Source organism: Paramisgurnus dabryanus, chromosome 7 (genome assembly GCF_030506205.2).
Source record: "Paramisgurnus dabryanus chromosome 7, PD_genome_1.1, whole genome shotgun sequence".
Lineage (NCBI taxonomy): Eukaryota > Metazoa > Chordata > Actinopteri > Cypriniformes > Cobitidae > Paramisgurnus > Paramisgurnus dabryanus.
In genome coordinates this window covers 11,651,972-11,677,512 of record NC_133343.1, presented here as the reverse complement: position 1 = coordinate 11,677,512, position 25,541 = coordinate 11,651,972, and the positions used below count along the sequence as shown (strand labels likewise).

General features: G+C 38.1%; 1 protein-coding gene across 3 annotated transcripts in view; it reads right to left on the bottom strand.

Annotated features, from left to right (window-relative positions):
• obsl1a (obscurin like cytoskeletal adaptor 1a) overlaps nt 1-25,541 on the bottom strand; it is a 72,723-nt gene that overhangs the window by 27,780 nt on the left and 19,402 nt on the right. For 2 of the 3 annotated variants that reach the window (XM_065239997.1, XM_065239999.1), the window contains 11 exons: nt 16,753-17,022; nt 16,344-16,604; nt 15,959-16,264; nt 11,934-12,200; nt 11,413-11,688; nt 10,693-10,968; nt 9,910-10,185; nt 9,445-9,717; nt 6,366-6,641; nt 5,807-6,082; nt 5,417-5,692 (listed from right to left, as the gene is read on the bottom strand). In XM_065239997.1, coding sequence (XP_065096069.1) covers nt 5,417-5,692; nt 5,807-6,082; nt 6,366-6,641; nt 9,445-9,717; nt 9,910-10,185; nt 10,693-10,968; nt 11,413-11,688; nt 11,934-12,200; nt 15,959-16,264; nt 16,344-16,604; nt 16,753-17,022 — 3,033 coding nt within the window. The remainder of the gene's footprint in view (nt 1-5,416; nt 5,693-5,806; nt 6,083-6,365; nt 6,642-9,444; nt 9,718-9,909; nt 10,186-10,692; nt 10,969-11,412; nt 11,689-11,933; nt 12,201-15,958; nt 16,265-16,343; nt 16,605-16,752; nt 17,023-25,541) is intronic. The other variant, XM_065239998.1, reaches the window with a different exon arrangement.

The following is a 25,541-nucleotide window of genomic DNA, read 5'->3' as shown; positions in this document are numbered from 1 at the left end:
TTAATAAAAGGCTCTCCTCGTCCTGCCTGACTTTGCACAGTGTCTGCGCAATAAAGCTCACTGGAAGGAATGCGTATTTACGCACCCCCCGCGGCCAGCTGTGTGCCAACGCATCCACGCCGAGGCTGCCCTCGGTAGTGAATAAAATAGGCGACAGTGGGTATCGTCCGGCGACGCAAACAGATCTATCTACGCACAACCGAACTTCTTCCAAATTAGCTGGACCGTCTGGAGGTGGAGTCGCCATTCGCCGGGGGCGCAGCTCGGGAAGCGCGTCTGCCGCTGTATTGAGCGAACCCGGGATGTAAATGGCACGAAGGGACCTCAGATGCTTCTGACTCCAAAGGAGGAGATGACGAGCGAGATGCGACAGGTGACGAGAGCGCAAAACCGCATTAACGGTAAATAACGCAACAGTCGCAATGTTATCGGTGTCGACTAATACATCCTTCCCTCGCATCTCCATAGCGGAGCGTACAAGTCCCAGATATACAGCGCACCGCTCGCGGCAGTTGGGGTGCTATGCACACCCCAGAGACTGCAAGCCCGTCATACGTGGCTGATCAGAGCAGTGGAATACTGCGAGCGTCCGCTGTGTTAGTACTGCTTGTCAATCAACTTCAGCAACCGTTCCCAGAAGAGCAGAGAGTAGCTTCTCAGTAGCAGATAATGCCGGCTTTCGAAGCGAAAAAGCTAATTTCCCTATTTGCACCTGCTGCTTATAAAGGCACCTGGCGGGGCGGCGCCAGCATTATGCAAATATCTCAATGCCAAGTTCATTGGCGTTTTAGTAGTATACGAAGCAGATTGGTCTCTCTAAGCGAGTTCCCAATTCGTCGGTCACGACGTGACGTCGTAGTGACCGACTGAAAGGGAACAATAGAAGTGAAAGTGGGTATGGAATTTTCAAAAAAATATACAGTGGAAAATGGTAACCCACAAGGTAGTGTATGTAGCCCAATATTGTTTAACATTATGATTAATGATATCTTCAGTCAAGTAGAGGGAAATATAGGAAGATCGCTATATGCAGATGATGGGGCACTCTGGGTTAAAGGTCGAAATGTAACATATCTGAGTCATAAAATGCAAAATGCAATAGGAACGGTAGAACGATGGACAAATGAATGGGGTTTTAAGCTCTCAATCTCAAAAACACAAGTTATATGTTTCTCTAGACGACACAAAACAGTCCCACTCACACTATATGGACAAGACCTTGAACAGGTTAATGTTGTGAGATTCTTAGGAATACTGTTTGATGAGAAGATGACTTGGGGCCAGCACATAGATAAAGTCAAGAGTAAATGTAAAAGGATTAATAATGTCTTGAGGTGTTTATCAGGACAAGATTGGGGAGCAAGCAGGGCATCACTTATGAACATTTATCAAGCTCTGATGAGAGCAACTCTTGATTATGGATGCCTAGCATATATGTCAGCAGCAGAATCACATCTTAAGAAGCTTGATGTGGAACAAGCACAGGCACTCCGGATCTGTGCTAGAGCATTTAAGACGTCACCAATATCTGCATTACAGGCTGAGACAGGAGAAATGCCACTGCGCATCAGGAGAATCAAACTAATGCTGACATATTATGTAAATTTACAAGGACATAGGAAAACACATCCCGTAAAATCCATCTTACAAGAATGCTCAGAATACACTAGAACAAATTTCAATAGTTTTGGATGGGTAGGGAATACAAATACACAAAGGGCAAACATTAATCAAATACAAGTAACCCCCACTGTGTCAATATCAATAATACCACCTTAGAGATTCATGCAACCGCTAGTAGATATAAGCTTACAACAAATGTTAAAAGAGAATTCTGGAATAATACCACAGTGGATAATTGTTCAAGAATATTTGAACAATTACCGAAATAAATTACTTATATATACGGATGGATCAAAGGAGCCAGAGTCAGGCCGCACTGGGGCTGCAATTTACATTCCCCACCATGAAGTAAGAATTGTAAAGAGAGCAACAGATAATTTATCAGTGTATACTGTAGAATTGTTGGGTATATTATGGGCATTACAATGGTTGGAAGAAAACAGTCAGAATAAAAATGTGGTCATAGCCTCGTACAGTCTGGCTGCTTTATTAAGTTTACATCCCGGAAAAGCATTGTGCAGGCAGGAAATTATCTACCAAATATTGCAGGTGCTTCTTACACTCCATGACAGGGGGCTAGAGGTTTTATTTCTGTGGGTTCCCGCCCATGTAGGGGTGGAGGGAAATGAAATTGTTGATGGATTGGCAAAAAGCTCAATAAAGCATGAAAGAGTTGATGTACAAGTAGCACTGAGTAAAGCAGAAATGAAAACCATTATAAAAGGTCACACACTAAATCTATGGCAGGAGTATTGGGACATATCAGACACAGGGCAACACTTTTACAAAATACAAAAACAAGTAGGTGTTATTATGAGACACGGCAGGAATCCAAAAGAACAGATGGCAATTACAAGACTAAGAATCGGACATACTGGATTAAATCAGTCATTGCACAGAATAGAGTAAATCCTACTGGATTCTGTGACTATTGTAAAGCTCAAGAGACTGCAGAGCACATTCTGATACACTGTAAGAAATATGAGGAGGCTAGAAGGAAGTTGGAAAATCAAGTTGGACAACAAAACATGACAATAGAGTACTTATTGGGGAAATCAATTTATAGAAGTCTAGACTATGTAATTACATTCCTAAAAAGTACTGGATTAATTGATAGACTATAATATTTTTTTTATTTTATTTTTTTATTTAATCTGCTGCTCACACTCCAGTCCAGTAGGTGGCGGTAATGCACCTTTATGCTGGTTTGCCAACTGCCAATAAAACCGACGACGAAGAAGAAGAAGAATTCATGTCACCTGTTCCCCTCTTGATTTGCTCCCCTATTTAATGACTTGTGTTTGCTGTCCTGTGCTCGATCATGATATCTCACAGACATATTTAACATCTCACAGACATATTTAACATCTCACAGACATATTTAACATCTCCCTCAGCCAAGCGAGAGTGCCCATCTGTTTTAAAAGGGCAATTCTAATACTTTTGCCCAAGAGGCCAAATCCAGCCACCATGAATGATTACCGCCCTGTAGCCCTGAGCCCAATAGCTATGAAATGCTTCGAGCAGCTTGTTGTGAACCACATCAAATCATGTCTCCCAACCAGTTTGGACCCATTGTAGTTCGCATATAGAGGAAACCGATCAACGTGCTCTATCTACACTGCTCCACCTCAGTCTGACACATCTGGAAAACAGGAAGACTTATTTTTATATAAGGAAGACAATACATTTTATTTATTGATTTTCGCTCTGCTTTTAATACAATTTTGTCACAACAACTTATTGAAAAATTGCTATTGCTGAGAGTGGATCTTGGCATGTGCAGATGGATTTTGCACTTTTTGACGGGGAGATGGCAGACAGTCAGAATAGGTAATCAAATATCTAAGACAACCACAGTGAGCATAGGATCACCACAAGGGTGTATATTAGCCCTTAACTGTTTACATTGTTGACACACGACTGTTCTGCTAGTTTTAACACCAATTATATTTTAAAGTTCGCTGACGACACCACAGTTGTTGGCCTCATCACTGACAATGATGAGTCGGCTTACAGAGAGGAGGTGGAGCAGTTGACAGTATGGTGTAAAACACACAACCTTGTTCTTAATACCAATTAAACCAAGGAGATGGTTGTCGACTTTCAGGAGGACTAGTAATCGGCACCATCTCCCACTGACCATCAGCGGTTCTGAGGTGGATATAGAACAAAGTGTCAAGTTCCTGGGTTTCCATCTGACAGATGAGTTAACCTCGAGTGACAATACAACAGCTACAATCAAGAGGGCCCAACAACATCTTCATTCTCTCCGTAGACTGAAGAAGGTGGATCTCCCTATTCCAGCCATGACCATGTTCTATAGAGGCACCATAGAGAGCATTCTCACATATTGCATCTCTTGCTGGTTCGGAAACAGTACAGCAGAGGAGAGGCATAAACTGAACAGGACTGTGAAAACTGCTGAAAAAATAATTGGTGCTTCATTGCCACGTATTCAAGACATCTACACAGAGCGCTGTGCATATAGAGCAAATAGCATTATTAAGGACTTCACTCATTTCTCTCGTGACATGTCCATATTCCTTCAGTCTGGTAAAAGATATAGAAGTATAGAGCAAGAACTAGTAGGCTACTAAAAAGCTTTTTTCCTACAGCTATTAGACTGCTTAACCAGAGAATGTGATCTGAACTTGAAAATTGATTATTTATTTTTTACATTAAAAGCGTGCTCTTAAGTTATTATTTCACTGAATTACTGAGTGGTGGATGTGTGAAACACAATTTCGTTTTTATGTACAACATGAAAATTACAAATAAAAGGAATCGAATCAAAAAAAAAAAAAAACATCCACAGCCATCATTGTGGAAGGTACAATTGTATTGGATGACCTAGGAAATCTTCCCCACGCCATGTGCCTGCTCTTTGGGCTCATTTATGCTTTGAATTTAGAGTATCCCCTGCTGCTGAAGAACACCTTTGATTTCATCCAGAGGGTAATTTTGTAATTTTCGGCCACTCTCAACCCTGAAATACAATCCCTAAAAAAAATCACCTAATGCAGTAACATTTTTCATTTTCATTTCTCATGACTGATCATTACATTACAAAAATGGTAAATCACTGTGGAAAATTGTATGTTGTTTCCTGTTGGATAAGTGGCAGTTGGCTTAAGTGGTTTTAAGAAGAATTTTGCGATATAATTTATGTTCTTTAATAAGAACCCCAAAATACTTGTTCAGTACTAAATTTGTCAATGGAATCTTCAGTGTTCTCAAATTCTGCATTTCACATATTTTTGAAAAAAATGTAAGGAAATGTCTGAAAAGGGATTTTTTCTTTCCAGAATGCAGTATGTGCATTTTTGCTTTGTATATGCAGTTGTTGATTTTATGCCTTACATTAAGTAAGGACTTCAATTAACATTATTTATTAAAAAAAATCACCTTGTTGTGCCAACAGTCTGTTGTCTGTCTTTGTATTAACAACTTAGTTTTGAGTTGAATCTGCTTAAGAAATTTAAGGTAATCAGTTTCCACACATTTTTTTAGTAATCTGAACTAGCAGATATTTCATAGTAACTGTTTAGTTTGAGTTGTCTGTACTAAGCTTAATTTAATTAATCTAAACTTATCATACTGAGTTACCTTTACTTAGGTTTTCATGTAATTTAAGTTAACTCTACAAAGATGTTTTAAGTTTTACTAACTGAAAATGCTTACTTAATTTACTAGAAAATGTTGAGGTAATCAGTTTCCACAAGTTTTTTAAGTAAACTCAACGTATTACTTTTTACAGTGCAGGTTCACATCAACACAACAGAAATCTTACCTTGTACTGTAACATTAAATGAAACCCTATCGTCTTTAGCATCAACAATATAATCTCCAGAGTCCTGCAGCTCAGCACAGAGAATGACTAAGGTTCTGAAGGCCCCTTCCTCTTCAAAACAAAAACGCTCATTCTCCTCAATAGGACTGCCATTTTTATACCAACTGACTTCAGCATTGGCCCTGGACAGCTCACACTCCAGGACAGCGTCATCATACAACAGAACCTTATGGTCAGTCTTAATTTCATCCTTCTTCAGAATTTTTACAGGTGACTCTGGATGAGATTGAACAGAATAATGTTAATATCATATGTAGAAAATCTCACACAAAACATGATTAAAAAATGATAAATACATATTATGAATTAAAGAGTTCTTTAAAATCATACCAGTTATTTTTACTTGGAAATCCATTGTGTCGTCTATAGCATTACATGTATATATCCCAGAATCCTTTAGAGTTGGTGAATGGATGGTTAGTTTGCGAACAAGGCCATTCTCAGTAATCGTAATGTTGCTGCTCTCCTCCACCTTAACACCATTCTTTATCCAGCAAACCTCTGCATTATTCCGGGAAACCTCAACTTCAAGGACCACAGGATCACCAACAAAACTCTCTGTAACACTGCCTTTCTCCTTGGAGCTGGAAAGCTGTACAGGGGGCTCTGTGATTTACAAAGAAGCTTATCAACAAAATGCCATGTTTTGCAAAATTATAAGTGTTGCATAGCCTTTTTTCAGTCATAACTGAATCATATTCATTGTTTTTAAAGCACATGGTACTGTATACATATAAATAATAAAGATATCTAAAAGCAACAGGTACTAGCTTTATTCTAAACAGCTTAGGACTAGATATGGACTAGATAAAATCAAATATTATGAAATTTATTGATTCTTAGATAACATTTCTTCACAAAAGTACATTCGTTACCACACAAAATTTACCTTCTATTTTCACCCAAAATGTGACAGAGTCATCTGCTGTCTCGCATACATATTCTGCAGAATCATCTATTGTAGGACATTGAATCTCCAGCCTGCGGTTGATCCCATCTTCCACCAGTATCAAGTTATCATTCTCATCTACCTCCATGCCATCACGATACCAGCAGACTTCTGCTTCTGATTTAGAAATCTCACAGCTGAGGACCAGCCTTTCAGAGCTCAGTATACACACCTCTACCTCTGACTCACTGGGGGACACAATGCGGACTGGAGCATCTAGATTTAAGAAAGGTAACATTACATTATGATTGTTAGTAATGTAAAACCATATTTATACTATAATATATAATATAATCATGTACACAGTGATTGCAAATTTTTGGTTGTTGGTTTTGGTTTCCGACAGCTGGGAGACTTTCCACATTAGGTTTAGTGTTTGGGTTTTATAGATTGTTAATATCATTTTCAGTAAAATCACATTTAAAGGTGGGGTAAGCAATTTCTGGTAAATGTTGTTGATAATTCAAACCACCAAAACAAACACGCCTTTACCCCCAAAAGGATCTGGACGCTCTTTTGCTAGTGCGCCCCACACATGCAACCCAGGCAACAACTATGGCGGAATTTGCTGTGCTAGCCCGGCCAAGTTTATGATTTCGTAAATGAGTGAAAGCAATGTGTTTTACTATAGTAATCCAGGTCGAATGTGTTTTGGTAATACTGCAATCGGTAAGCAATTCACTGCTGTTTGCAGGGTATTGTGGATGGTGTGTGTATTATAGCCAATGCGCAGAATATCCCTTCCTAGCTGCATTTGCAGCATTCTCCAGATATTGGCTTTACCAGCTCTTTTAACACCACCAAAGTTTGTGTAAGTGTTATCGGCACAAAGTGCAACTATTTTCTGAGCAAGGCCATGTTTTTCAATGTCATAGTCAGTTTGCAAATCCGATGTCTCACCGGGCAGAGATGAAAATTCAATTAGCTTGACCTTTACACCCTCTAGTGGCTTAAGGTATCGCACAAGCACCGGGTAACAATTTAATGTCTTTGTGGTTGCATGCATTGACAGTTAATGTGACAAAGGAGCACTTGTCCTAATCATGCTGAGCATCTTCCTCTGACAAAGGACCAGGAACTTTGCATATTATAGTCTCAGATTTAGTGCGAGTAGAAGAAATTTCAGCTGACTGAAAACTATGGCCATGAATAACAGAATGATATGCAACTTTGCTTCACAAAAATTTGCTGACACTTGGAGTAGCACACTTACTTTTAGCAGCGTCCATGTGCTTTTTTGTGCGCATATGCTGCGTAACGTCAGCACAGCCTCCGTGAGCAATGGAAAAGCTCTCTAATACACTTAACTGTGATGTTGGATTCTGCCTTCACTAATTGCAAGTTGATTGAGGGAATTGTGATTGGATGGTACGTTTATCCCATTGTTTGGCATCCTGGCCAAACTTGCCCATTGGCCTACTAATCATCCCCATATCTACTAATTGGCTATATCACTCAGTCTTCTCTCCACTAATAAGCTGGTGTGTGGTGGGCATTCTGGCACAATATGGCTGTCGTCCAGTGGTGTTTATTGTCTTGTTAATTAGCCCCTCCATCTGTATTTATTTCATGCTGTGTTCAGTTCCTTTGCCAGTCCTCACTGCATTTATTTACCTTACTGTATGTTTAATTCTAGTGTTTTTTTTTTTGGTTATAGTATGCCTCTGTTTATGTTCTTTTGCTTTTTAGTAAAAGTTTTTTTTTTTACATTATCCTTGCCTGTCTACGGAGCCCGCCAGAGGACATGGTGGTAGACAATATTTGGGATGAGAGGGGAACAAAATTAACAGTTTTTGAGTTTCCGTGCAAAACTTTTGCGTTACACCGATAAACTTTCTGCGTTCTCTCGCAAAATGTTTGCATTCTCCCGAGAAACTTTTTGCGCTCTCTCCCAAAAAGAGCTTGCTGTTTTCACAAGAAACCGCAGTGCTTCACAGCTTCACCTGAGGCAATTCACAATGGCATTGATGTCCACTGTTTGTAGATATATTCTGTTATTTAAAGAATAAACAGTGACATGTAAGACTGGTATTGCATTTATTTCACTCCAAAATGGTCTAGTATTGTCACTTAATTTCTGCTGCTTGACTTCTCGGCATAAAGATGATTATGAAATTAATATTTAAAATTTAGAAGTGGGTACCCCATGCCATCTAATAAGAAGTGGTATTAGCTGTGTATTCACACTGCACTGCAGCGCATCACTGATATTTCTATTTTATTTCTTTGTATTTAAGTTCAAGTTCAAAATAAAACTCTATAAACCGCTCCATTGTGAAACAAGTCATGTTTTCAGTTCAGACAAACACTTCTGTTTTAAATTCCATCAGCAATAGTTTAGACAGCTCAATACATTCACAATGAAGCGGTTTATAGAGTTTTATTTTGAACTTGGACTTAAAAACAAAGAAATATGGTATATCTCTTTAATAACAGTATCTACAAACAGCCGACATCAAGGATGTCTTTGCCTAATGAGCTGCCTCAGGTGACGCCCTGCAGTTTCTCGCAAAAACAGCAGACTCTTTTTGCGAGAGAACGTAAAAAGTTTCTCGGGGAACGCAAAAGTTTTGCGAGAGAACACAAAACTTTTTTCAGGGAACACAAAAGTTTTGCGAGAGAACGCAAAATGTTTCTCGGGGGAACGCAAAAGCTGTTCATTTTTTTCCTATTATCCCAAATATTGTCCACCACCATGTCCTCTGGCGGGCTCCGTACCTGTCTCTACAACACCACAACCACGACAATAATACAGTGTATTCTATGTTTTATAATTTCCTTGTTTAACATGTTTTCCTTATTTCTCTACTGCCTGTACCAATATGTATTTACTATATAGCTGCTTTTGAACAATGCAAGATTATAAAAAGAGCTATAGAAATAAGTTTGAATTAAGGCTGAATAATTAATAAAAGTGAAAGTGATAACTAAACAATTAACCTGAATGTGAAGAGCAGGGCATTAAACATACAGGACTTAATTCAGGGTTAATTTTATAAACAATTGTTTAAGTACTTACCCATGACAATGAGCTGGAAGAAAACTGAATCAAAACCTGTGTCACACACATACTCTCCAGAATCCCGTTTAGAAGCACAGAGAATAGTCACCATCCTGTACGAGCCTTCAGCACTGATTTGGATGTTTTCGCTCTCTTGGAGCTTTAGGCCATCTTTAAACCAGTGAACGTCTTTATTAGAACGAGAGAGCTCACATTTCAGGACGATCTCCTCCAAGACATATCGCTCTATATGTATGTCATCTCTTGGGTCCACAATTGTAACTGGAGGTTCTGGATGTAATTAAGTTAAAATAATCAGATTACATTATTTTTTTGAACCTTGTAGGCTGTAGGCAATAATTTATTCAACTTTTAATTGTAAATAATTAATTATTTAAATTAATTTTAGACATTTACAGCAGTTGTTGTATTTATTTTGTCAATTGTTTGATCACATTTCAGCATAACTATTTTCTACTTTACCTTTAATGTTGACAGAAAATGATATGTCATGGTCCCCAGCATGGCAAGTATATGTCCCAGCATCAGCAAGCTCGGCTGAACGAATTATCAGTCTACGCATGGTGCCTTCAGCCTGAATGGTAATATTGTCTGACTGAACAACCTCAACTCCATCTTTAAACCAGCTGGCAGGTGGATCTGGTCTGGAGAGTTCGCAGGTCAGAACCACAGGGTCCAGTTCCATAGCACTTTTCTGCCTCTCTTCCTGTGAAACCTCTTTAAATGACACAGGTGGACCTGATGGAAAAATAATTTCAGATAAATCATAAATATAATACTCACGCCATGAGGATTTTCGAAATTTTTACCCATCAGTGAATAATAAAGCAGATTTCAAATGACATATAGGTATGCATGACGATGACCTATTAATAATTATGTTATTATGGAAGGTTAACATGCATTGTGATTCCATAGTGCCTGTTTTTAAAGAGGTTAATCCATCAGTTGTCAAGAGAATATTTTAGTAAAGTCAAATGTCATGCCTAGGTGTAAAAATTGGTAACTGATGTGCTCCAAAGGTCTCGGGTTGTGACGTTCACTAAAAAAACAAACATTGGGTCAGTTATTTAGTATAGGTTTGTGGAAACAAAAAGATGCTGCTCAATTTAATTGTTGAAGATTCACACAGCATTTGCTTCTCAGAAAAGGAAAAATTAGTGAATTAGAAGGGGAGAAAAGAGGACAAAAGAAAAAAAACATAAGGTTATTTGACACAAATATGACTTGTAGGTTTCCTGTCACCTGTAATGTCCACCTGAAACATAGCTACATCATCAGCTGACTGACAGCTATATGTGCCAGAGTCATAAAAATCTGCAGAATGGATGATCATTGTCCTCATGTTCCCATTTGTCTGGATTTCTATTCCATTCTGTGGAAATAGAGGCTCTCCATTTCTGAACCAGCACACCTCCGCCTCAGGGTTTGACACCTCACATTGGAGAACTATGGGTTCTCCAGCCACTATAGACTTGTTCCTCTCTGCTTCTGATAGACACTCAAACATGGAGCGGGTCACTAAGGGTGTGCCAAGAGTTGATGTGAAAGTTTTAGCAAGAAAGTACTTTTCTATTACATATTTTAAAGATTTCTTTAAAAAAATTATAAGTACGCTGAAAAATGAATGATTCATACAATTTACTATTTTTTAGGCAAGTAGTTGCAATCCATTTATTTAAGCTACATTTAAACAAAAGGTTTTCATTTTATTATTTTTTTCTAATTTTTTTTACATGCATCTTAAATAAATAAATTTATTGCAATCACTTACCTTAAAAAATTAAGTAAATTGAATGAATCAGTGTACTATTCTATAAATGTGATGTAAATCATTTACACTAAAGCAGTCACTGAAAGACAAACTATTTTTAGAATGCTCCAATAAATTTTTTGTTTTAGCAATTCAAACATAGTTGAGAGAAAATAAATATTGCATCTGAATATGTTTATGTATGTTGTTACCTTCAACATTCACATTAAATGTGAGTATATCCTTGCTCGATTTGCAGGTGTACACTCCAGAATCAGAGTATTCTGCTGACTGAATGACAATCCTCCTCATTAAGCCATCAGATTGGATATTTAGCCTCTCGTTTACATTGAGCTCCTGTCCATCTTTGAACCAGCAAACAGTGGCCGTGGAGTGGGACACCTCACAATATAGCACGATTGGGTTTCCCAACTCAATGTTCTTCTTAGTGTCTGTCTCTGAAAGAGGTAAAAATTTCACCTCGGCTGCTGCAAAATTAAACAGAAACAATGTTGTGTTAGGCTTTTTTCTTTCAGTATAACACATTTTGGCATACTGTGCACATTGGACATATACTGTATTAGAACTAGTATTCAACAAAGTCTTAAATGATACTAGGTTAATTGGCAGAACTTGAGAATGGTATCATTTTTGTCAGTATTTAAACATAAATGTTTATTCACACTTTTTGACTAACCTAAAGTAGTTCAAGTCATAATATTACAATAATGACCTTTAATTTGCAGGACTGCTGAATCTCGTACACCAGTAGCAATAAATGTGATCTCAGCTCCATCATACACATTATGCACCCGATGGATACGTAAGATGTGTTGGTTCTTTGAATGAGCAATGGAGAACTGCTCGCTGTCCTGCAGCTGTGTGCTATTCAGGAACCATGTGCCAATCATGGAAGTTGAGAGCTCAATGGAGAATACAGCATCATCCCCCTCGTTAACCACAGCATTCTTCAGAGGGACTTTGATCTCTGGACCTGGGACTGCAGACAGCATAATATGTAAACGGTAATCAGGATCATACTGGTTTATTTTGCAATAATGACTGATTTCATTCCAAGATGAAATAGTTTATTTTTTATTTTATTACATGAAACATTTCAGTAGCTGATGTGAATATAGCCTGATTGAATAGTCAATCTTTACATAAAATCAGACTGCTGTATGGCATAATAAACGTTTTCCAAAGAGTATTGTAATAAGACATATCTTAATGTATATAATATACATTCTGTGTATATAAGGTGGCTTATACCCACATGGAAAAAACATTTATAAACATATATGTTTCAATATAGGTTTTGATATAAGTTTTACATATATGTGACATATATAAAATTGGCAGTTTTCCTATATTATATGTTTCATATATGCGCATATATGCTGTATATATGCAGTATATATGTGCATATAAGCTGCATATAGGTTTCATATATGCACATATATCCACAAATAGGTTCTTTCCATGGCAAGAGACTCTGGGAAGTATTCTTTAGCAAGAATCTTCCCCACACTTTGGGTGTGTGTATTCAAACATCATGGAAGAAACCTTTAACAAGAATCTTCCTACACCATTTTAGGTGTATTATATTCATGATAGAAGTACTCTGTAGCCAGAGTGTCTATTGCCAGGTATGACTTTGTAACTTTTGCAACTGTTGATCATTTTCATTGGAATTAAATCATATTCTGTATTATATGATATTCTTTAAGATGAAACCTGCCTGGTATAATAAATTGTTATAATTGATTCATTTTAATTCTTCAGAAATTGTATTGATTTATTTTAATTCTTTTTAGAAATTATTATGACTAGTAGATTAGAAGGAGTCTGGTATTACCGCAAGATTATTCAGTCAGGATATGATCACACTAGTGTTTTGATGGTCGAATGGAGCATGGGGCACATTCATTAAAACTCTCAGATTTATGTCTATCACCTGCCTTAGCAAGTTGCATGAGCGCTAAACTAAAGTAACTATTTTTATGATCGGAGCAAGCATGGAGCGGCCAGACATAAAAATATTAGTTTTCCCGGCAACGTCTGACTAAGATCAGACTAACAATTTTGTGTCCGTGAGATATACGCAACGGCCGGCGTATACTCTGTGCGATACCGGGTCCCTAATGAACGATAACTAAGACTATGGGAATTTATAAATAATCAAATATCTAAATTATGATCAACAGATAATTGGAATAATACACTAAATATTTACTTTATTAAATTGGAGTCAGATTATAATTTAAATACAGAGGTCAAAAGAATTTTAAATTAATCCTGATATGGAATTATTCTTCTAGAAGCGCTAAGGACGGCAAGAACATGTAATCCCTTCACCACACCATTGGAATCTGTCGTTGGGCCAATAGGGTGGCGTCTTACACGAGTTTGATCAGGGTTAAAGCTTAACTACATACTTATTATTTGTATTACATTACTACTATTACTGTTACCAATAAAAATGATCTCTGGGCACCCCAAAAGTGCATGGGCCCTTAGAATCATTCTAACCAAGCCTGGGTGCCAGCCGAACTTAGCCCTACCCAAAAACATGTCAGGTCGGGAAGTTCAGTCTGGTGTCGCTCCGTTGTGAGAGCTCCGTTGTGGCGCAACTTGACCCAAAGCTGGTCAAACCAATCAAATTGTCAGGGAGGGCATTATACGACGATGGACAGATCATCAACAGTAACGTAATTAACCACTTCACCAAAGAGCGCTTGTGCTGAATCCATTTATCACAAAGACGGCTTCCGCTGGAGAATTGAGATGTGAAGATTCTACAGTCGAGTCTGTTTTAGAAGATATCGACAGCGCATTGATTTTAAAAGAGGAACAGAGAAACGCGATCAAGGTATTTGTTGATCGGAAAGATGTTTTTGCCATCCCTATTATGGGATTGCAACTCGGCATGCATGACAACGTGGATATTACTAGCGGTTGTTGCCAACTCCTTTTCGGAAGCCCGTGGATGAAGTTCATTTAAGAAAAAGCTGAAATTCCATGTTTTATGTCTAAACAACATACCCAAACTAAAAGTGGTACAGCTCCCATATACTTTGACAATCAGGGTGTGCGGTAGTGAACTATTGTTTACAGTTTTATTAATATAGTAATTCGGTCAAGAAACGAGATTGTGATGCGAACAAATCGTTTTGGTTTCGGCTTGGATATTCCATTTTCTTGGACTCTTGGGGATTTATGAAAACAATTTGTTTCACAAGTGGATAAAGGGAAGAATTTGAAACAAACTGAATCGGCGCTGTTAACTACCAATTAGATTATAGTTTTATGACTGTATATTTTGAAGATTTAATGGTTCAAAGTTACAATGAAGTTTATGCAGCCTCATTTCCAGGGGAGGGAGGGGGTGCCGTGTACGGCACAGTGTTCCCTATCAGGCTTAGAAATGGTAAGAGATAGTCTGACTGTATTGACGTAGTAAATAAATCACAATGTCGTGATATGAATGAAATGTTGTAAACGTATGTTAGTCTCATTGTAGCGAAATAACTAGCAGTTCAGGCTGCAAAAGGAATGATGCCATTTCAACATACGTTACACACTCGGTTGCTCTGATTGGTCGTAGGTCTATCCAATTAACTCTTTCCCCGCCAGCGTTTTTAAAAAAAGTTGCCAGCCAGCACCAGCATTTTTCATGATTTTCACAAAAGTTTAATGCCTTCCAGAAAATGTCCTTCTTTAAATATATAAACAAACAATACATCAGATGAAAGAACAGAACCTCTGCTTTCAAACAAAAAAAAAAAAACGTTTCATCCTACCTTCATTAGTTCTCTTGTAATCTCCTCTCAAACATGGGTAGGTTGCTTTAAAGAACACCCAATTTTGAGCAAAAAGCTGAGATAATTCCATTTTTGCGAAGGACTTTTGATAGAGATCAGATGCAGAGCGATCTTTTAAACATACACGGAGTTCTTTCTCTTTCATGTGAGGCGCTACTTCCAGGTTGTATAAGTTGCGGAAGTGCGCCACCTGGTGGATAATAGCGGTATTGCGGAAGGACGGAAAATCTTGTCATTGGCGGGGGAAGTGTTTTTTCTTAATTGACGAGATATCTCGTCAATGGCGGCGAAAGAGTTAAGTGCAGAGGCTTTTTTTGCCCTGGTTCGGTTGAAACACGCCCCATAATCACAGGTCAATGGAGCGGTAAAAATGCCTGTCTGAAACCGATTCTGAATCGCAAGGCTGCGATTATGTTTCTCATGCACAGCTTGTGCGTGTACTACGGCGTTTGGTCAGTAGGAAGTCCTTATCAATCTAAAATCATTATGAGTCGGAGTCGTTTATAACGTGCATTTAAAAAAGCAACACTCGTTAAACAAAATCATTCAAAATATTATTCTTTAATTAATCAAGTTTAAACACATCATACGTTTTGGGAGACGTATGCGTGAAGTCTTGCGATGCGGAGAAAGGTGCAAGTATTTAACAAGCAGTAAGAGACACAGGCTACTCGTGTGCGTCAAGTTGAAATCCCTTGTCAGTTTAGGAGAGGCGCCGTTTTGGTTGACGTGCCTCTCGCGGAGACAGCACAGCCGCACTCGCTCAATTGGTGACTGTCACAAAGCCTCACTGCATATTTCTCATATCGCATTCTTTCTCGATTTGCTAATCGCAACGTTTCACATCCCAATTACAGTTCGATTTTGATTAATTGCCCAGCCCTATTACAATTCATTTAATTAAAGAATGTTTTGAAAGAAAATGCACACTTACCCAGATGTACCACTTTAGGGAACTCCACATGGCCACTTCTGCCATATTTATTAACACAGCAGATACGGTATCTGTAATTGCCCTCACATGGCACACTGTCACCCAGGACCTCAACAGAAATGTCTGTCTCTGTTGTAAGGCATCGCTGCCACTCCTGAGACCCCACTTCCTGTCGTTCTATCACATACACTGACTTAGTGGATTTTTGCAAGTTAGGCGATGGTGACCAGGAGAGAAGGGCAACATTTGGACAGTCAGTGTTCATCTGAACATTCACAGGACAGATGGGTGGGCACTGTCGAGCAGCTTAGAAAAAACAGAATATGTTAGCCAGATATTAAATAGTGACCATATGTTATGCTGAAACTTAAAAGTGCACTCTCACTTTTAACTCTTAGCTTAGAGCTTGTTTTTGATCTGCCTGCGGTAAAAGTGATTGTGCCAGAGTCTTGGTATGATGTGCTGACAAAGACCAGAATGTGGGTTTTTCCGAATGACTTAATTATGGTTTGATGGGTTTCTTTTAACTGCAGTCCATCTTTAAACCAACAGGTCTCCATCTCATCTTCATCTACCTCTACACAGAATGCTGCATTCTCTCCCTCCATTACTTCAAGTCTCCTTGGAAGCTTCTTCACAATCGTACCTACCAGATGTAATACATAAAATGATATATAAAAATATATAAATAAAACTTCTTATTTCATATTTTAGCAAGACTAGTATTTCTACTTAAACCGAAAATAATAAATTGAATATTTAATTGAAACTGCATCTGCAAGGAAATTACCCACCTTTGACTGCCAATTCTGCAATACTCTTTCCACCATCAGGCATCTCACACAGGTAGACCCCATCATCATCTGCCCCGACATCTCGAATGGTGAGCCATCGTCGTGTGCCCCTCTGTTCCATGTTATATTTATTCCCTGATTGCAGTCTGTGATCTTCTAAGTACCATGCTGTGGAAATGGACTCGTCTGGAACTTCACATTCCAAAACAGCAACATCCCTCTCCCTAACCTCTACATCTTGTAGGCCTCTCTTAAACCGAACTGATGGCCCTGTTAATAGAAGAAAGCAATTTCTTAACTGGGGTGTGACATTGAGTGCAAGGTCAGTAGTAAAAAGAACTTTTATCATGCAGTGACTAGAAATTAATACTTAATATTTGAGGCTTAACGGCACCCTATAGAGCAGAGGTCACCTATATAGAGCACTACAGAGTTCACCTCCAACCCTAATCAAACACACCTGAACCTGCCAATCATGCTTTTCATGGCTACCCAAAAATTGGAGGCAGGTGTGCTGAAGCAGGGTTGGATCTAAAGTAGGCAGGAGGGTAGATCTCCAGGAACGGGGTTGGTGACCACTGCTACAGAGTTTAGCTCCAACCCTAATCAAACTTAACCACCTGTAATTGTCTAGTGATCATGAAGACCTTTATTTGCATGCTCAGGTGTGTTTGATCAGGGTTGGAGCTAAACTATGCAGTGCTCTGGCCCTCCAGGGTAAGATTTGAATAGCCCTGGAGTATATGATATACTGTACTTTACTGGGTTGTTAGTATAGCTGGTGTAATGCCATAACTCAGGAATGCATTGAACTCTCTGGATTTTCTATGGCTTTTTTCACCTGTCATCACTGGATTGACTGTGCCCGGTGTTTGTCGAATACATTGTTTAGTGTATGACTTTACAGCTAAAAATAGTGACCCATAAAACCAGGAAGCTGTTAGGAAGATTAATTGTCTCTTTAAGACTTTTGCAACAATAAATCTATACAGTTATGGACAAACATATTGGCACTTTTGAAAATAAATCTGAATTGTTTCTCATTCTTTATTAAAAAAATATATATTTTATTTTAAAAATTTGTCAATGAAAAACATTTGAAAGTGGGGGGAAATCACATAAAAAATATTTTTCTCAAATACAGGTTTGCCACATTTATACCCCCCCTACACTCTTCGTTTGTTACCTCCATTTGCAGAAGTTGAAGAATTCATGGCAAGTAACATGTTCAGGGTTTGACATTTTTATCTGTTGGTATTTGATATAATCCATAACACATGTGTCTGAATAAGATGTCTAGGACCTCAGGCAGTTCACAACAATAAAGATCCAGCAGTACATTTAACTTTAGACATGAAGCATGGTTTAATCCCTGTGTGCATCAAAGCCATCTTCTGTTCTTGCTGCCAAAAAACCACTTAATTTTCATATTCATATTTGTATTCATTCAAGGTTTATAAAAGGAAAACAAATGGGGAGAAATAAGTCAAGATCAAAAGAGCCTGAATCAGTAACACATGGCGATGTCACAGAGGTTCCCAAAAACCAGGGCTGCTTCTATGCGAGCCGACCTGTAAGAAAATAATCCCAGATTCACCACTAAGGGTTCATGGGGATAAGATTTGTGCAACTGAACAAAAGCACAATCCACGCCCACAGACATCGACCGGGTTAGGTGTTCAGAGCAGACACCACTGGGAATTATACTGTTTGCACCCTGAGATTGTAAAATCTAGCAACAGGGGTAGCATAATCTGCAACTCTGCAAATGTCTGAAAGTGAGGCACTGTTAGCCAGTGCCCAAGAGGAAGCTATGCCCCTGGTAGGATGAGCCCGTACCCCCAGCGGACAGGAAAAATTCTGGTATAGATATGCTGGAGAAATGGCATCCACAATGCAATGGGTGAGCCTCTGTTTGGAGACAGTCTTCCCTTTCTGCTGACCTCCAAAACAGGAGAAGAGCTGATCCGAAGATCTAAAGCCCTGAGTGTGGTCCAAGTAGGTGCAAAACACAATTACATAAGACATCATCAGGAAGGGCTTGGAGGTTCACTAGCTGATCCAGAAAGAACGACAGAGGGATCCCAAGAGACGACGAGGCTAGATATAGGAGGGTTTTGTTCCTAGCTCTCTGAGGAATCTGACAACCAGATTGTGCTTCCCTACAGATTTCCCACACTGTAAAAAATGCTTGTGAAATCTACAGTAATTAACTGTGTTCATGCACAGCAAATAACTGTAATAAAGTTCACAGTGGATTACAGTGCATTCAGTGTGAAATCACAGTAGTGTTTTTAAACTGTAAAAATCACAGTAAAAAGGTATGTGCTGTAGAAAATCACAGTAAATAAAATATCCTCCAAAGATTCACAGTAACCAGCAATGTACTGTAGATACTCACAGTAACCAACATTGTACTGTAGAGACTCACAGTAACCAACATTGTACTGTAGAGACTCACAGTAACCAACATTGTACTGTAGAGACTCACAGTAGGGGTGAGCAGGGGCGAAAGTACAATTTTTCAGAAAAACTTAATTTTAAAAGATAAAGTTTTAGACAGATATATTTTTGCTGTGATCAGTAACTCAAGTGTGGACTATGAATTCCAGGTGAAATTTTGGAAACAAAATGGCCTTAGACTCTGTCAGCAGGGACGAAAGTAACACATAGGTGGCTCAAAAGCAGAACAGAACAAGATAGATTTTTGTGTTACACTTGTTTTTAGTAAATAAACATGACTATGATCTTGTTTATATGTATTTTCGGTCAAATTTTGGTTTCATCAAATGTTTCTAAAGCAACCTGACAGTACAAACTTTAATTTTTGAAAAAAAAAACATTTTTAACAGTTTGAACACAATAAAATTAAATCAAATAAAAAAATATACATTTTCAACATAATGCAACAGTATTGGCAGTAGGAGAAGAGTAACAAGTGTTACTTTCATCCCGACAGGAACTCCTGACATTTAAACCCGATTGAGTTTTATTTTTAAAAACTCTGAGAAATCAAACTTCATGATGTGTTACAGCACATTTTACAGTAAATGTATTTAAGTCCAGTCAACAACAATTTTTGTTAGCAACATGCTGATGTCTAATCTTATTCAGGATACTCAAAATAAACTGAAGAAAATTATTTCTTCAATAATCTTTGTTGGGAATTCCTTTTTAAAGTATATTTATTATATTATATTTGAGTATTATGCTAGTAATGACAAATTAGATTTATTTTCTATTTCTTTAAAGGAGAAAGTCACTATGATTATTGTTTTGTCTACAATATGGTACACACAACATTCCATTAAATATGCTACCACACTGAAATAAATTGTAGGTTACACTTAATACTTATACAACTATAAATAAGTTTTCAACTATGTGAACCAACTTTCACTAATTTGCAACTATATCTCAACTAACTGTCTAACTGTCCTTAGAGTATTAGTAGACTGTTAGGGTTAGGGACGAGGTTAGGGTTAGTGGAATAAGTTGACATGCACCTGCAAAGATACTTATCACAATATCATCACAATAAAGTGTGAATAGATATTAAGCAGACAGTCTACTAATACGGTAAAGATTGGTAGGATAAATAGTTGCAAAGTTACTTATAATTAGTAAAATGTCTAAAGTGGACTATCGAAAAAAAGTGTTACCAAATTGTATTGGCTGACTCGTCATGTTGCTTTGAGTATAATTGGTTAATATGACTGTCATTCAGTAAACTGGCCAATGACTGCTATGTGAGCACTGGTTTAGTTTGAACAAACTAAGGGTGCATCCCAATTCAGGGTCTGGATCCTTTTAAGGCCGCGGACTTTGAAGGCAAGGCTCAATATTTGAAGGCAGCAGCCTCTAAACGCCACGGAGTGAAATGAAATGAGACGGTCTAGCCTACAGGGGCATCACTTGCTTTTCCCGCCCACTACGCTTGTCACTGGGAAACAAAAGCTGAGACCTATCAGACTTTTAAAAATAAATATGGTGGCAGATTTTTTTATTTTACTTTAGAAAATATTCAAACAAATTAGCGTTGCACACCTGAAGTCAATAGATGGGTGCGTAGGATAAGACGACAAAAAGTCTCAAAATATACAAAGAACAATTCCCGCACACTATCTGCTTGCTGAAAAAATGTATTTAATAAAGTTGCGTTGCAACGTTTCAATCAACTGATCTTCATCAGGCAACATGAAGAGCAACATGATCTTCATCAGTTGCCTGATGAAGATCAGTTGATCGAAACGTTGCAACGCAACTTTCATTAAATACATTTTTTTCAGCAAGCAGATAGTGTGCGGGAATTGTTCTTTGTATACTTTAGAAAATATAACACATTGATGCAGATTAAACTATCCAACAGTATGTAAAATTCACCAACCTTAGAAATATACAAAAGCAAAATGCAACACACAACATTGCAGCAATAATATTAATTTACATCACTTAAACATCATTTATAATAGTAAAACAGACACAAGGACCTTTAATTAGCAAAATATACAATTTTATTTAACTACAGTTTTGAATGTTTATTTCAAAATACCCAGACTTCATATTGAATTTTGGGATAGCCAAGGCTGTGAAGGATACATCTATGGATCCTCGGTAGGGCTGTAACGATTTATCGTGCAAATGCGCGTTTTCTCAATTAATGAATTTGCATGAATTACGGTGAAATGCCGCCACATCCAAAAGCCAGGGGGCGCTCTCGTGCAGAAACTAACTTTGTGCCACAGAAGAAGTAGGCTAGCATTGCAAACGCTGTTCCAGGAAATGTCTACAAGAATATTTATATTGCTGTTCTTCAAATAGTTTCAGGTATTTTCATGATAATAAAGAATATTTTGAATGATTTTGAATGATTTTGTTTTATTTTGAATGATTATGATTTTTGATGCATAATCAGGCAGGTCTTTATAATGGGACAAGCTATAGCGTTACAGCCCTAACTCGGAATCAGTGGGGAAAAGGCCACAGTAAGAGGCTTTTATATGAATGAGCCTTCGAATTGTGACAGCCTTCGTCACAGCCCGGTAATGTCATTTGCCTTCAGATACGGCCTTGGAAGGCCACAGCCCCTGAATTGGGATGCACCCAGTATGTCAGTTTAAAGGGCGATTTATAGTCGTGCATAGGTCCGTAGCCTGTGCATAGCTCTGCGTAGCCTGACGCGCACCTCACAAAATTTTTAACAGCGCATCAGATCTACTGACGCGCGTCTATCTACAGCGCGTCAGATTGGTCCACCAGAACCCCTCCCCGTCAGGTAAAAAAAAACTGTGTCATAGGTATTTCCGTTTGTGACGGTGAAAACAAAAATGAGCCAAGTTGAGGAGTGATTTAACTCAAACTGCATCAAAAGTCGATGTTTATTTACTTCCATCATTACTGGTCTTCTCAAATTATACACAACAAGTTGCTGTTTCTTCCTTCGTTTGTGGGTTAACTTGCTTAGCTTCTTCTTCTGTGACTTCTTTTGCTGCTAAAATATTTAATTTTAGAGAAAATACACATGGTAGGCTAATAGATACTTTAAACAGTATTACACTGAAATCATCTTGGCCATATGCTGGTGAGACATGAAAACACATAAGCCCTCTGAATGGAGAGCAGTCATGCCCATTAGAGTTTTACCAGTGGCTAAACCTGCACACAGGAAATAAAATTGCACAGTTTCATCAAAGTGAAGTGTGTATAAATAACTTAATAAATAACTTTGTTCACATATATGATACATAATCTATTGGAAAAGGTCCATTGTTTGGAGTCATGTTTTGGTGATTCACTTAAACATCTGATAACTAGTCCACTCAAAGCTGATATTATTTCGTACTTAAATGTCAATACAGGCACGTTTAATGTAAATTAAACAATAATGTGTTTAAGCATGTTGAAAAGAATTAAACATAAATTCTAACTTTTAGTAAATCTTGTAAATATGTTTATTCATACTGTAGGATCCAGTAGATTACTAGCAATTTAAATGAAAACAGCTTTTCAATCTCTTAACATTGTCTGTTGTGGTATGGTTTCACTGACCTTTTTGGGCATATTTTAATGTTACTTATACACTGTAAAATTAGGATTCTGAATTTAGAATAATTTTTAGAATCAATGGTTGTGTTGTGCACTAGAACTATTTATTTTGGAGTGAAAATATTGTAGACATAAATTTGTTTTGCATTTCAGTTATTATACTTCACAGTAATATTGTGTTTAATAAAAATTGGAGGAAACTTGAAGTGTACTTTTGATTTATAATTAATGATTTTGTTTTATTTAAAGATTGTCCTGTATATCTACAAAACTGAATTATATTTAGATATTTTTAGATTGTAACAAAAGTTTAAGATGTTTTAAGATACATTTCTTGGGAATTCATACTTTTACATCCAAATTAAAATGTTATTTTACAAATGTTAGCATGCATTTATTGAATGTATTTGACTGTAAAAAATTTTTTTTTAATTTAGTACATATCTGTGAAATAGTAGCATTTTCCCTCAAATCAGAAAACTTATTGTATTGTTTTGTAATTTAGCATATTTAAATTAGATCATTAACGTTGTGACGTGATCACACAAGATACATGTTTTACCACTCATTATATTGTGACTTATGTATATTTGAGTTTAAATTAGTTTTATATGTTTTCTTAGCCATTTTATCCTTTTGCTATTTTATGTGTGTATGTCTTTTATTTTGCTTCGTCTGCCTGTCATGTGAGGGGTCACATGACATGGAACTTTGTATAAAAGGAAGGAGCAGGAGCACATGGTTAGCTGACGCTATAGCTAAAACAAGCGGTTGCTGGGTTGTGGAGTTTGTGTATTTGGGCTTACCTGTCCAGTTACGTTTTATGGACTTTGGATATCACTTTCTTGGATTTTATATACACAGTGGAAACTTTGCACATTTGGACTTTTAACACGCTTGGACTTTTATATTGTTTTAGATTTGCTTTTTTGTATTTCCTTCTTTTAACAGTCTTGAGTTTTTAAATAATTGTAACTCAACCTTTAAGGCTGGCCGTTACAACTTTATTTTAACATTGATGAATGTTTACAGAAAATAACTAACCAATCGAATGCTGTAGGGAAAACCAAAATGAACTATATATTAAAAACATATAATCTCTGCTTAGTTACTTGTCAATGACTGCCAGTAAATTACTGTGGAAAAAAATCACAGTAGTTACCTGGCGGCCATTGACAATAGTAATTTACTGTAGAAAAGAAATCACAGTAGTTAACTGGCAGCCATTGACAAGTAACTTACTGTGGAAAAGAAATCACAGTATTTAACTGGCAGCCATTGACAAGTAACTTACTGTACGGAAAAATCACAGTAGTTAACTGGCAGCAATTGACAAGTAACTTACTGTACGGAAAAATCACAGTAGTTAACTGGCAGCAATTGACAAGTAACTTACTGTACGGAAAAATCACAGTAGTTAACTGGCAGCAATTGACAAGTAACTTACTGTACGGAAAAATCACAGTAGTTAACTGGCAGCCATTGACAAGTAACTTACAGTACGGCTAAATCGCAGTATTTAACTGGCAGCAATTGACAAGTAACTTACTATAGAAAAAAAACACAGTAGTTAACTGGCAGCAATTGACAAGTAACTTACTGTGCTTTTTCTAAAGTAAGTTACTTGTCAATTGCTGCCAGTTAATTACTGTGAATTTCACAATATGTTTTTTACAGTGCATCCTGTAAGCCATGGTTAGCTGAAATAGCAGTAACGTACACCTTCATGTTAGACAGAGACAAATGACCATGTCCATCCTTTCTTGGAGAAAGGGGAGCACAGAAGACACTGGACATGTCTGTGGGTCCTCAGCATGGGAGGAACACCAGGTCATGAAAAGACACCATTTCAGATCATAGAGGCCATAGTAGAGGGGGCTATAGGCTGGGTGATGATATTCACCACAGCTAACGAAAGGCTGGCTAAATCTTCCACGTCCCGTCCAGGGACCAGACCTGAATATTCCAGAGGTCTGGTCAGGGGTGCGAAAGAAGGTCCTTCCTCAGGGAGACCGTCAGGGGAGGAGTGTTCGCAAGGAGTGTTAGCTCCGTGAACCACAAGCGAGTGGGTCAAAAAGGGGCCACCAACAGAACTCTTGACACTACCTTAGTTTGGCCAGAAGAGATGGTATCAGGCTCACTGTGGGGAAGCATACTTCAGAAGTCCCCAGGGCCAGCTGGGTGGTTGATATATGCCATCTTTACCATGTTGTCAGAACAAACCAGGGTGAGCAAAACCCTGAGTAGCTTGAGGCAATTGATATGCCACTGCCGACGAGGACCTGTCCAAGATTCTGAGATCGCACGCCTGTTGCACACAGTGAACCAGCCTGTTCTTGAGGCATAAGTGTTCACCATGATGTGTGTTCAGATTTGCTGGAGGGGCAGCTGAGATCTGACCACAGGCTGAAAAAACGATGACAAACTGAAGAGATGGAAATCCTATGCATACTGCGGCGCTATGCCACCGCGTACTGTGGCGCCATGCCCACCATGGGATTCGGTCATGAAGCCACCACTGAAAAGATCTCAAATGTATCAACCCGAGGGGTCCAACCACCGTAGAGGATGCCATATGTCCCAGGATCCTCTGATTAAGCTTCAGCGGAGCTTACAGCTGGCCTTCGAACAGCCGAAGGCAGCTGAGTATGGCCTCTGCACGCTGCTTCGATAAGCGTGCCGTCATGGCGACTGAATCAAACTCCATAACGAGAAAAGAAATGCTCTAAACAGGAGCACTGCAA